Below are 13,165 nucleotides of genomic sequence, written 5' to 3'. Positions count from 1 at the left end.
TAATTAAATTTGATCGACAGAAGTGAACAAATAAAATCGACTAAGTCATTGGTTAGTTATTTTAAAATTTAAAAAAAAAAACACGATTTGTGAATCATTTAGAATAAAATATACCTAACTTCTTAAGATGAAATATTATCCTCACCAACATTGAGAAATTGACAATTTATTGATTTTTATAAGTACAAGAGTGCTCTTCGTTGTTAAAAAACCAAAAAAGTATCATTCCAATCCATAATGGTTAAATTAAAATTGAAAAAAAAAAAAAAAGAGTGCTCGTGAATCACGTGATAGAGAGAGGAGAGAGACACGTGAATCAAACAAGATGTTGAAGTGAAATTGTTATTAGGAGTTTTAGTTGTTGCCCTGTAAGTCCCCATTAAAGAGAGAGGGTTTTACTTGCATCCATCACCAATCAGATAGAAAACCCACCACTTAGAAATTGAACAATACTGCACCATTCGAGTCTCAAAGTCCTAAATCGCACTTTAACATATTTTTGTCAATTGTTTGGAGATCCATTGATTTTTATATTTTACATTTATTTTGTTATTATCTCGAACCATTCCACAATTCCACACTTCTACTTTTCATCGTCTCCTTCACCAACTTGTGAGGAACGTTGATTTTTCTTTCTTCTCATGTGGGTAATGGAAACTACCCCTTTCCCCTCTGCAAGAAGAGTCGCCTCCGCTACGGAACACAAGATTTCTAATTTAAAAATATATAAATAACTATCAAACCGAACTATAGTTTTTTCAATTCAATTTTGTCGAACACCATGGGACTTCCTTCAACGCTGTTGAAAACTGAGGGGCTCAATTCAAATTTCATATTTTGGTCAAAACCAATAGGATAAATGAAAAAAAAAATTGGAGTGTTAGAAGAAACTCCATTGTAACTACCTAAAATATGTTTGTGTGTTTTCTTTTTTAATATTATAGGGTTATCTGTTTTTGTCGAATGAGATTAGTCAGAATGCACACAAATTAGAAACCATAAACCAAATCGATCTAAAGCCGGTAGTAGGTAAGGACAAAGTTACCCCTCGAACAAGGTCATGATCAACATGTCTTCTAAACTAAACAAAATGCACTTTTTTCATAACAAAGTTGATATATCAAATCTTCTCAAGTGGAACTTATTCTGAAAGAACATTAAGTAGTAGTAATAATAATAATAAAATTGTAAATACTACAAAATTTCAACGCACACACCATATATAATATATATGGTAGAAATTGTCAATATTCAACCAAAGCTCAGTAATTTAAAATCTCCTCTATCTCTATTGATTTAAAAAAAAAAATTCTGACAAGAGCCAAAAGCAAAAGAAAAATGTAATATTCAAAGTCAAAAACGAGCCTTACGTTTCCGAGCAGTGTATTTAGAGTCGGGAGGCACAGCATTCCCTTTTCTTCTCATCTGTTCCTTTTTCTTCAGTACCCACTCTCTTCCTTTCCCTTACTTTGTAATTTTCTGCCTTTTCCTTGGCGCTGCCATACGAACCTACAATCGTATCGAAGAAAATCGGACTCAGACTTTTAACAATAGTTTTTTCAGAACAAAAAATAGTACAACATAGGAATAACATTACTTGTTTCATGGCTTCTCAGCAACATTTTCTAAACTACTTATTCAGATTTTATCCTTATATGAAAAAGGAATGAATGATAGACAGCATGGGAACATACGGTTTGATTTTCGTCATCTTCACCAATATCATCATCAGAACAGCTCTCAGAATCTTCATCTTTTCCCCTTGGAACAGTCGAACTAATAGATGGCAGACCACACGTAAGCACCAGGTATTCTTTTCTACTCCTTGCACTGTGTACCGATATCATGCTTGAGTTAGGGATCCATAAAAATTCTCATCATAAGATAACTCAATAATCAACTTGATCAAACAAATGAAAAATCTGAGATCCTTCTAGAATGAATGACAATACGATTTCACTTTGTTTGTTATGATTTTCACTTCATCTAGCAACTTCTTTCCTTTGATAACAAAAGTAGCATATGCATACCCTTATAAAATCAGAGGGAAAATACAAAAGTTTCGACAATGGTTCTACGACACATTTATTCTTTATAAAAATCAAACACATACCTTTGTGGGTAATCAACCACCACACCACCAGCAAATCCTGCGTCCATAGCAACCTAGGATCAACTCGCGTTGGTGCACGTTTTCAGGATAAACTTGCAATACTGCTCTTGCACCCCTTGCCAAGCATTTGTATAGCAGACTCAAAGAATGCCCTATAATGATTTGAGCAAAAAATTTAACATAATGAGAAATCTAAAGAACAAGATCATTTAAATATATTTTTGATTTGTCAATGAAAATCATCTGTCAGCAGACACAAATTATTCTTAAAGATGGAGAGAAGTTTGTACGACATACTTTAATCTTTGTCGCGGATTATGGCAGGATTTGTCAGCGTTGCACAACCACAGTAAAATTGTAACAAATAAAATAAAGAGAACAGAATATCAACGAATTAAGGTAAATGAAGGGAAAACTCTGCAGAAGCCTTCGGTTTCTCCTTATTTATACAAGTAAATTAATTAATGAAATATGTTTTTTTTCTTTTGTGAAAGAAACAATTTTATTGATATATGAAATTACATAGAGCCCATATAAGGGAGTACAAAAGCCCATAGATGGGTTACAAAAGGCACTTCCAATTGGACAGGAGGGAAGTGTAGCTATAGTAAAGAAAAGTAGAAGTTTTACACCATGATATAGCTTTAAACACTATAGCATCAAAAAAACACTCAAAAGATTGTGACTTGTCAATGAAGATTCTTTGATTTCTTTCACCCCAAGTAGTCCACAGAAAGGCTCGGATGAAATTTGTCCATAGCTGTTCCTTTATGTTTTTGAAGGGGTGTCCCATTAAGGTGGCCTCAAGGAGAAGTTTAGGGTCATTTGGTAATGCTGTGGACCAACCAAAAGCCAAGAGGATGACATTCCAAAAATCAGAAGCAAAAGTACAGGAAGTGAAGAGATGTTGTTGAGATTCCATGCTGTTCTTGCAAATGATACACCATTGTGGAGAAATAGCCATAAAAGGGAGTCTTCTTTGTAGCTTATCGTTGGTACTGATGGCTCGGTGACTAAGTTCCCATTGGAAGAAATTCACTTTTTTAGGGCAATTTCCTTTCCAAATAATGTTGTATAGGCTAGTTTGTGGAGCTTGGTTGCTATGTGTGAGGTCCTTTGTGAGGGAGCTGGTGGAAAAAGAACCATTTGTTTCTAGTTTCCAGTATACAACATCTCTATCTGTTGTTAAATGAATCTCTGATAGCCTAAGGTTAAGATCAACCCATTCAATTATCTCATCATCTTTAAGGTTCCGCCTTAATCCCAAATTCCAACAACATGTAATATGTTTTGAAGCGAGATATTTAACAACAAAACTAATTGTTTATAGAACTGTTTCAGAGAAGCAATCCTTAAGAGAAACTTTTAAGGTTAAAAATAAACTGAGACGTGCTCTTCAAATAATCATCTTATTTTTTAACAAACACCTAGTTAATCCTAATTATCTAAGAACTACTCTTAAAATTTTCAAAAACCAATAAATTGGTCATGTAAACTTGAAAGTAGGAACCAGAAAGGACGAGGCAGGATCCTGCTAATGATACAGATTTAAACATTTGGGATAAGCTGAAACTAAAATCCACAATAGCCATATGAAAATAAATGATCTCAGAAGCACAAACCAAGAACAAAAGCAAACCTGAACTGCAGAGATGCTAATAGCCCCATCAATATCTCCAGGACGAATTCCTAAGCCCTGCACCAGAATGCAAGAACAAATGATGCAGGAACTTTTTTTTTCTTTAATGAAAGCAAAGCTTTCAAAGGAGCATGCAAAAAGACAGCCCAACAAAAAGCATCAAAATAAAACAAAAAGGGGCTCCAATATAACAAATAAGACCTAAAGAAAATAGTTAAAAATAAACTATTGCATTTTTTTTATTTCTTTCTTTCATATTAAGATAAATCACTTGTATTTAATGACATTTCTTTAATACATAAATACATGAGTAATTGATTGTGTTGCAACAAACAATCTTTACTGAATGCAATGATAGAAAACGTTAATATTGCAAAAATAAAGATGGAACAATGAATGCACTAATAAAAGATCAACTGGAGATTTTTGGGTGTTCTTGGCTAGTAATAGGAAGTGTAAGGCGATGGTGGAGGAGATTATGCCATGCCCCCATTTAAGGATAAAGGGGCCTTGTTGTGGCAGATTTGTTTTTTCTCTATCTTGTGAGGTATCTTGTGGGGTATTTGGATCTAGAGGAATAGTAGAATATTTAGGGGAGGAGATGTCTCGGGAGGAGGTTTGGGATCTAGTTAGGTTTAACACCTCTTTGTGGGGTATCGAGTTTTAAGGCTTGTTGTAATTACCAATTGGCTGTCATTCTTTCGGATTTGAGTCCTTCCTTGTAGGTTGGTACCCATTTGGTGGATTGTTTTTTAATATTCTTTCATGTTTCTAATGAAATCTCGATATCTTATCCGAAAAAAGAATCACTCTTCTTCAACAATGTTCACCCAAATATGCCTTATGCAGCATAAAAGTTTATATTTTAAATGCAGGACTCCATTCGACATGCAACCAATCATGCAAAGACACCACATCAAAATACAATAAATTCTGTTCTCGTATTGCTAGAGGAAGAGCTATATTAAAGATAATGGAACCACTAACAGTAAACTAGATTGCTTGCAATCTCACAAATGAAGTACCTGACCCATGTCACCAAGTAAAAGGTCACCATCAGTCTCCCGCTCCAATGCAACATCTGAATTTTTTTAAAACAGCATTCTTAAGAAGGAAAACTGAATAAAGTTCCGGGAAATAAGTAAAATATTTAAACATCCTTTACCTTTTATTCAAATTTATTTTAATCATTCACGTACTTAGCATTGATTGTGAGATATCCAAACCAATCCATTGGTGTCCATGCTCAGACAATGTTTCTCCACTCAGACCCGATCCACACCCTGAAAATCACAGAACATACTCATTCAGAATAATATTTTCAAAGGCATACACGAACTTCAAACTACTAAAAAAATATTGAAGCATGATATCTGAAAGCTAATTAGCATAATACATCATTTTGGAAATTGTCCAATTCTATTTTATCAAGTACGGGAACAAATTATAGTTTATTGCCACGTCATATTGACGTGGATGTGTCCTTCACGTTGACTTCCATAAAAGAACTAAAAAGATTCATGTAAAGAAGGAAATAGAAATAGAAGATTTATGCTCAAATTAATCGATTAGGATACATGGAAAAGCAAAATATTAATTATCCAATGCTTGAAGAAAGTGAAATAGTATGTCACTTTCACTATTCAGTCTATTCATGTCCATCTCTTTTCTACGATCTAAAATTTCAGAAGCCCATGAGAGATATAAACTTCAAGCCATATTTGCATTTTTAACGCTTGGAGACTAATCTTGCATGTAGAGAAAGAAAATTACCAATATCAAGGAGCAGTCTGGGAACTCCATCATCAGGCAAAGCAAGAAGCTCCAGTGCTCTATCTGTGAGCTTTGCCTTCGTACACACCAAAAAACAAATAAACAAACTCAAATAGCATTGAGAAAGCACTCCTATACCTCCCAAAAACCCACCACCCTACTTTTAGAAACCAGCAACAAAATCAGTAGCCTCAATTAAATTTACCAGTTACAAATCCTGTTCAATAACTAAAGTGTTCTTTTTTCTCCCTCTTTTTGGAGCTACATACATGTTACTACCGCTTTCTAGATCAAAATTAACGCTATAAAAGGCATTAATTAGAGATGGCTGCAGGCATACCTGAATTTCAATGATACGGGAGGATGAAGTATATTTTGAGCCTCAGCATCGTTGTAGAATATCTCTGGAGGAGCTTGCAGTTCTGGTCTCGACGTCATATTCAAGCACGGAAGAAAATCTATGCAATACAAAAAGGGAATTCCAAAGGTCTCGAAACTCTAAAACCTACATTCAACAAGTAAGATCATCTAGTGAGTTGATTATACTCATTCTTCCCCTCACTTATATGCCCAAAATAATAGTATACGACCCCATTTATAGTATCCTAATTCTATTTTAGTTTCTCACTACTCCTAAACCACCTTGTATGTTCAAAATATGTTTTGATTTCAAAATCCCATGAGAAATATACACAGCAAGATTTTAAAATTTCAAAAGTTAGAACAATCATTATGTCTAATATAATGGAGCGCTCATGGGCTGGGTAGCCAAGTTGGTTCTGCTCAAAATTAACAATTTAACATTAATGCGAAAAAAAATTATAGGCAAAATAATAAATGAACCATCAAAATTTCTGTAGATAAATACAACCTCAGTGAATGCCATGAGAATTGAGTGAAACTTCCATAAGAGCCCTAATTGCCAGTATCATCTTCCTTGACGAAAATCGTTCATAAATAACAGAATGAGACCGACAAGTTCACTAGAACTCATTTTTCTTGTTTTGTACATTTTTCAGGTTAAAAATTTGGAGAACTTTTTTTATATCATTTATCATTTACATAGTAAATATATAAAATAAATAAATATAACATACAAAATTAGAAAATTTTAATTTCATATAAGACAACATATTTCTTCTTATTTTTCAATAAAAAAGAAAGAACAATAAATAAGAGTAAAAAAAAAAAAGAGAGAAAACTAGAAACCAAACAAGAAAACAACAATATATGCGTAAACATTACCAAAAAAGTCTTAATAATCAATAATTTTTGTTGGTTGAATGTCCTTCAGTTTATGAGATGCGGACAAATCTAGGATTCAAATGGCATGCACAACCACAGATTCAAGTTTGGCAAAAAAATACTGTTGATGGGAAACCTTCTGTTGGTTTGAATTCATATGGTCCAACTGAAAGTTTTGCTTTATTTGCAGAAGCATTAAGAAATAACAAGGTACTATATTCAAACTTTACATTGATTGGTGATAGTTTTGGTATTACTCTATTTGAAAACGCATTACGAAACAACGAGCTGCTATGACTATATTTAGTTGGCTTTTATAGGCAGCCAACTAACCTTTAGGAATAACTAACGCCTAGTTTTAAAATAAGACAGCTAACCAACGGTTAAAATAAAAGACTACGCAGTACATCACATGTCCAAAAGCACTTTCCATTCAAAATAATTATGTTTGGGAGCAGCTTAAAAACATTAGAAAAAGTAAAAAAAAGCACTTAAAAATTTATTGATTGATGAAGCTTCGAACATTTCCTATTCACCTTAAAATTTTCCAACAACGTAAGAGAAAATATGTTAGAAGTTCTGAAACTCTACATCATCCTCTGAAGTAATTTTGATTGCCTTTTTTTTTTAATAAGTGCTGAATAGGAAGACGAAAAAGAGTATGCTAATTTGTCAAATAGTATGTAATTTGTCAGTTCACATAGATTGAAGGCATATGTGATGGACTAAACTTTTTAAAGTATAACGAGACTTTTATTGTAAGTGTTTTAACTCAATCTAATTTCCTCATTAAAAAAACAATTGAGTTAAAACTCTAAGAATAAAGTCTCGTTCAAAATTAAAAAGTTCCAGGTCAAAGAAAAAACACCCCTGCAGTCTCAGGCAGCAAATAAAACTGCTGCATTTGGAAAAAAGAAAAGATTGAGTTAAAACACTAAAAATAAAGCATCATTCTACCTCAAAAAGTTTGAGTCCAAACAAGGCTACTCTTGTAGAATATGATAGTAAAACCAGCCATGCCTGCAGTCTGTAAAAATGAAAAAATTACTGCATTTCAGTATACTTTAACTTGACAATCTACCAAGTAAAACTAAATGTATAGTTAAACCAAGGAGGGTTATTAAGACTGTCTAAAGGTTTTTACTTGGCCTCGGCCATCATAGTTCAGCTGATGGTAGATTATAATAGCTTACTGTCATCTCCTGAAGTGCTCTCTCGATGCAGAGATAATCTCAAGACAAAATACAACAATGAAAACACATGAAATTTAAACAAGAGAAGTGATTTAGGGACCAAATATAAAGTAAAAACACTCCCACATCACAATTTTCTCCCTGTATCATCATCCTTATTTCCAAATTATCATTGCCAGCAAAAGCTAACTCATCAAACATCAAATATCAAACAAACAGTACAAGCACAATTAATTGTTAACACATGAGCTTTGTGAATCCAATAAAGTGAAGGATAAGAGTGCCTAAAGAATCGATCGTCCCTGAATCTCAAAAAGCGGCTACAGAAAGCCTTCATACTTCATAAACTATCAATATAAATACACTTATCTTCCATTTCTTCTATGCTTCATCATGTTTAATACCAATTCTATGTGACCAAAACAATTACATATTCAACACGGGAAAAGTAGAGACCTATTAGAAGTTCAAATGACATCTGAAACTATGAAGAAAAATGAAGATACAAGAAAACCTCATAAATCACATACCCATGCGAACCTAGTTGGCTCAACTTGTTTCATGTGATCCTAATATTAGACTTGAACAGGGGTATATTGATATCTCCATTACCATAGGATCATAGGTTGGAATTTTTTATCATCAAATAATCCAAACCACCGTGGAACTCATCAAAGTTGTCACCAATAATCTCCACACGAGCAACAACCATCTTCAAAATGATGGAAACGATTGGCATCTCTAACAATTATAACCCTATTTGCAACCTTTGAAATGAGTTTGACAGCAGTGTGACAATCATCGCACATCCTAAGGTTCTTAATAACACGGATTGGTGCACCTAATGGCGTCTTCATCAGGCCATATGCTACGGCAAGCTTCTCACTGTGATAGCTTAGATTGTCTAGCTTTTGCTCATCATCAATATCATGCAATACACCAGCGATATCAGGAACATACCCCAATGGTTGAATCCTAGATAACAAGTCCCGTACCTTTTCATATATCTGACTGGACTCAGGGTGTTTATTATCTTCAGATGTAAAAACGTGGGCAATATTTCTTATTTCCAACCAGCTCACTCCAGGTTCTTTCTTGACATTTCTTTCCCTCATCAATTTCCGGATCTTAACAACACCATCCCACCTCCTAACTCTCGCATGCATGTTTGATAATAGAATATAACTTCCGACATCCTCAGGGTCCATCTGTAGCAAGTACTCTGCTATTTGCTTCCCTTTATCATAATTTCTATGAACATAACAAGCAGTGAGAAGGGTGCGCCAGGCAACGACATCCCAATTGATTGGATTTGACCTCATAAAATTCTCAGCTTCATCTAGCTGTCCAGATCGACTTAGGAGTCCAATAATGCAGGTATAGTGCTCCAGTCCAGGAACAATACCAAACTGTTTCATCAAATGATTAAAATAGTAGAATCCTTCGTGCACCAGACTTAAATGGGCACAGGCAGAGAGAACACCAATAAAGGTTACATAATTGGGACACTCTCCAGTAGCCAACATATCCTGGAACATGCTTAAAGCTTCCTTGCCAAGACCATGGTGGGAGTGGCCAGTTATTATTGCATTCCAGGTAATGGAATCACAACAAATCATATTTGAGAACACGTGTTGTGCGGCCAAAATGTCCCCACTCTTGGAATACATAATGATCAAGGCATTTCCTACAATAACATTGCCTTTGAGACCTGATTTCTCAGCACGTGCATGTAACTGATCTCCATGGCTTAGTGCAGACAAACCTGCAGCAGAGTTTAACGATACAGCCAGTGTATATTCATTGGGAGGAATACAATCAATTTCCATCTTTGAAAACAGATTCAAGGCTTCTTCAAAGAATCCATTCTGAAAATAAGCTGCCATGATTGTTGTCCAAGAAACCACGTTTTGGCTTTGCAACCGATCAAAAAAGGTTCTTCCACTCAGCACTTTACCGCATTTCCCATACATGTCAATGATAGAACTTCCAATATAGACATCATAGTCAATGTCATTCCTCAACATTTGGGCATGAACTTGCTTACCTAATTCTAAATCTTTAAGACTAGCACAAAGGCGAAAAATTGTAACATAAGTGGCATTATTCCATTCTATTTCTTCACCAATCATTAAGTTAAGAACTTCTATAGCCTCCCTCAAATGACTGTGCTCTAATAGCCCATTTAGAACCAAGTTGTAACAAAATATGTCATAGCCAGGCACAGTATCCAAGATCTGCATTGCTGCTCTCACATCTGAACATTTAGAGTACATCTGAATAAGTGCATTTTTAACATATTGATGAAGCTCCAAGCCAGACTTTAACGCATACCCATGGCACTGCTTCCCTTCAACATACATTTGGCTACCACAACAAGAAGATACAATAGTGGCAATAACATATTCATTCGGGCAAATATCATCCTCCACAACCATCTTTTTCAGCAACCGAAAAACTTCCAAGGAGCTACCATTTTGCATGTACCCAGCCATTAAAGCACTCCAAGAGACCACATTTCGCTTAGGCATACGATCAAACATCTGCCGGGCAACTAATAGTTCATCACATTTCGCATAGAAATTAATAAGTGAATTAATTTGGTTCACTCTGCAGTCTCCAGGGGTGTGATTGGTAATGATCAAATGGGCGTGGATTATTCTACCAAATTTTAAGTTCTTGGCGTCTGCAGCAAGTTTCAATAGCTTTATTGGGTTCTGGGTAGGAGAAGCAAAGTAATTAGATTTGAATAGAAATGGCGGGAGACCACTAGTTGGTAGTTTTAACGTCGGCATAACAATGCTTTAAATTTCCACAGCTAGAAAGGGACTCCACAAAGAATACTATGAAAAGAAAATGGAAGAACTTGAACTATTTCCTCCAAACAAGCTCTAATGTTCTATTAACTACGCCAGTGGAAGGCAGCGATTCCCAATCCATGGTTCCATGGAGTGACAATTACCATCGCCGAGTCGCCGCCACCACCGCGCCGCCTCTCTGTTCTAACGAGTAACGATTAGTGATGAACAGGGGTTGGGTTTTGCAGGGTTTTTACCTAACCGAGGGTCTCGGTTTATGAAAATGGAGAACCGAAGCCGATTGAAGTGGAATAGGTTGAAAAGAAGAGAAACGATAGAGATTGGGATTGAGAGAGTACCTGCGGAGATCCCATTCGAAAGCGGCGGCGGCGGCCGCGTCGGATAAGGAAGTCGAATCAGTTGCCCGCTGAAGAAGAAGCTTACTCCAATTCGCTGCTCTCTCTCTCTGAGTATGAGCATCAACACTGGATATTTTTTTTTTTACAACCTATTTTCGAAATATTACTTTTAAAAACGTTATTCCATAATGCTTTAAGAAATTGAGAAATTTGAATATATGGTCCCTTCTCTGATTAAAATTGGAGTTACGACTCCCTTTTAAAAAAAAATTTATAGCCACCCTTATTTATAACCCCTTTCAAAATTGGTAAAAATGAAATTATTTTATTACCTCATTCTCATTGACTCTTCCCCTCCCTACATTCCCCAAATTAAAACCCTAAACCTATATTCTCGAACCATTCGTCTCCCTCCGTTCCCTCACTATTCTCGGATCCTTTGTCTCCCTCTATCCACAGTGAACATTTTATTCCATTTGTTTCAACGTTTTGCATCCATCATCACCAACCAACATCGTCGTCGTCTCAGATCTCGGAAGAAGCGAGGTTATTGGCTCTAATCTTCGAAAAAATTCATTACTTAGTGTTAGATTTCCAGATATTGAAAACAGAAGAATCGTTTTCCAAATTCAATCTCGTACTCAATCCTGCAAATCGAATAAAATTAGGTGAGATAAGAAATGGTTAACAAAAAAAAAAAATTGCTCATCCCGGATTGTCCCAGACCAATCTTGGTTCGGGATTAGTCTGGGACATGTCTCAGACCAATCTTGGTTCGAGATCAGTCGGGGATGTGTCCTGGATCATGTTCCAAACCAAATTGCACCGAGATTGAACGCGGGATTGAATTATTCAATCCTGGTGCAATATAACTTCAATGCGGACCACGTTTTTTTTCCAACAACTCTGTCCAAGCAGAATATGAGCATGGGTAAATATTTCAATTAATTTCAACAATCTTAAAGCAAAATTGTTGAAAGTGTAACATAATTGCTTTAATTATTAATTAAAGAATGTTTATTTTTATTTGAATATATTTATTTTAGTGACGATTTTTTTTAATAAATTCACATTACAGTATTTAATTTTTTATATAATAAACTAAAATTATTATTTTAATAATAAAATTATAACCGAATTTCTAATAGGATGTTTTTTGAGTCAAACCGATTCAGATTATTCCAATGTTAAAACTGTGTGAATATTTTTACGAATACACTTTTTTGATATAGAAGTGTGCTGTGAAAAGGTGGAGACAATGAAAACATGATGTTTGTTTGTTTTGAAGTTCAAAAAATGTGTAAAACATAGGTTTATTTTTTCAAAAATAAAAAATTGAAGAAGTCATAAGGGAAAGTGGGGTCACATATTAGTTTTTTTCAAAAGCGGGTCATAAATCTAAAATCAGTTGTGGGAGGGATCATATATTAAAAATTGCCTAAAAAATTGTTGGTCCGTCTCTTAATAATGTGATAGTGCATAGAAATTGAAATTTTTGACCTCTTTCATAATTCTATTTGGATTTGTGACTCTTATCATTTTTAGTCCCTGTAAAATTATCAAAATGTCCTTGCTTTTCAAAAAAAGTAAAGTTTTCTGCAATATTTTACTTCCTCCACCAATGTCTCCTCTTAAACATCACACCATCTTTTTAATTTTAATCTAATATGAAAGGCAAAAAATCAACTTTTAAATGTGAAGAATTCAAATCAATTAGAAAAAAAATCTAATTTTTTTAATTTGAAGAATAAATTATGAATCTAAATCGAATAATCGAATTTGCATAATATCGGCCCAAGATTGCATAAATCCATATTTAATTAAAAATAAAAAGTAAATTGCATAAATCTCGGGTCAAAATCGGAATTTTAATTTAGGAAGATGGCAAATATTGCGTGTACCATAATAATTGAAAAAACAAATTTGGATGAATCTTGGCCCGGGATACAACAATCCCGGACCGGGATTATTTCATGCAATTTAAAGGTTTTTAATGATTATTCGAATGATTTTGTTTTTTTTTTCCTTCAATTTTGTGAGGTTTT

General features: G+C 34.5%; 1 protein-coding gene and 1 pseudogene across 2 annotated transcripts; both read right to left on the bottom strand.

The window, feature by feature from the left end:
* Positions 1-1,118: 1,118 nt before the first annotated feature.
* LOC111014105 (18S rRNA (guanine-N(7))-methyltransferase RID2-like) lies at positions 1,119-11,322 on the bottom strand (annotated as a pseudogene). Its single transcript, XR_015792703.1, has 11 exons — positions 11,121-11,322; positions 7,728-7,797; positions 5,866-6,030; positions 5,526-5,601; positions 4,952-5,035; positions 4,778-4,833; positions 3,754-3,809; positions 2,411-2,461; positions 2,114-2,265; positions 1,680-1,830; positions 1,119-1,509 (listed from the first exon to the last, which is right to left on the bottom strand). The product of XR_015792703.1 is annotated as an 18S rRNA (guanine-N(7))-methyltransferase RID2-like (transcript).
* On the bottom strand, positions 8,267-11,114 carry EMB2744 (Pentatricopeptide repeat (PPR) superfamily protein). Its single transcript, XM_088127227.1, has one exon. The coding sequence runs from the start codon at positions 10,756-10,758 to the stop codon at positions 8,644-8,646; it is 2,115 nt and encodes a 704-aa protein (XP_087983353.1). The 5' UTR covers positions 10,759-11,114; the 3' UTR covers positions 8,267-8,643.
* Positions 11,323-13,165: the final 1,843 nt, after the last annotated feature.

Source organism: Momordica charantia, assembly GCF_013281855.1.
Source record: "Momordica charantia cultivar OHB3-1 chromosome 8 unlocalized genomic scaffold, Mcharantia_2.0 BLBB01000008.1, whole genome shotgun sequence".
NCBI classification, from domain to species: Eukaryota; Viridiplantae; Streptophyta; class Magnoliopsida; order Cucurbitales; family Cucurbitaceae; genus Momordica; species Momordica charantia.
Note: the sequence above shows the minus strand (reverse complement) of the source record. Positions and strands in the feature narration are given on the sequence as shown.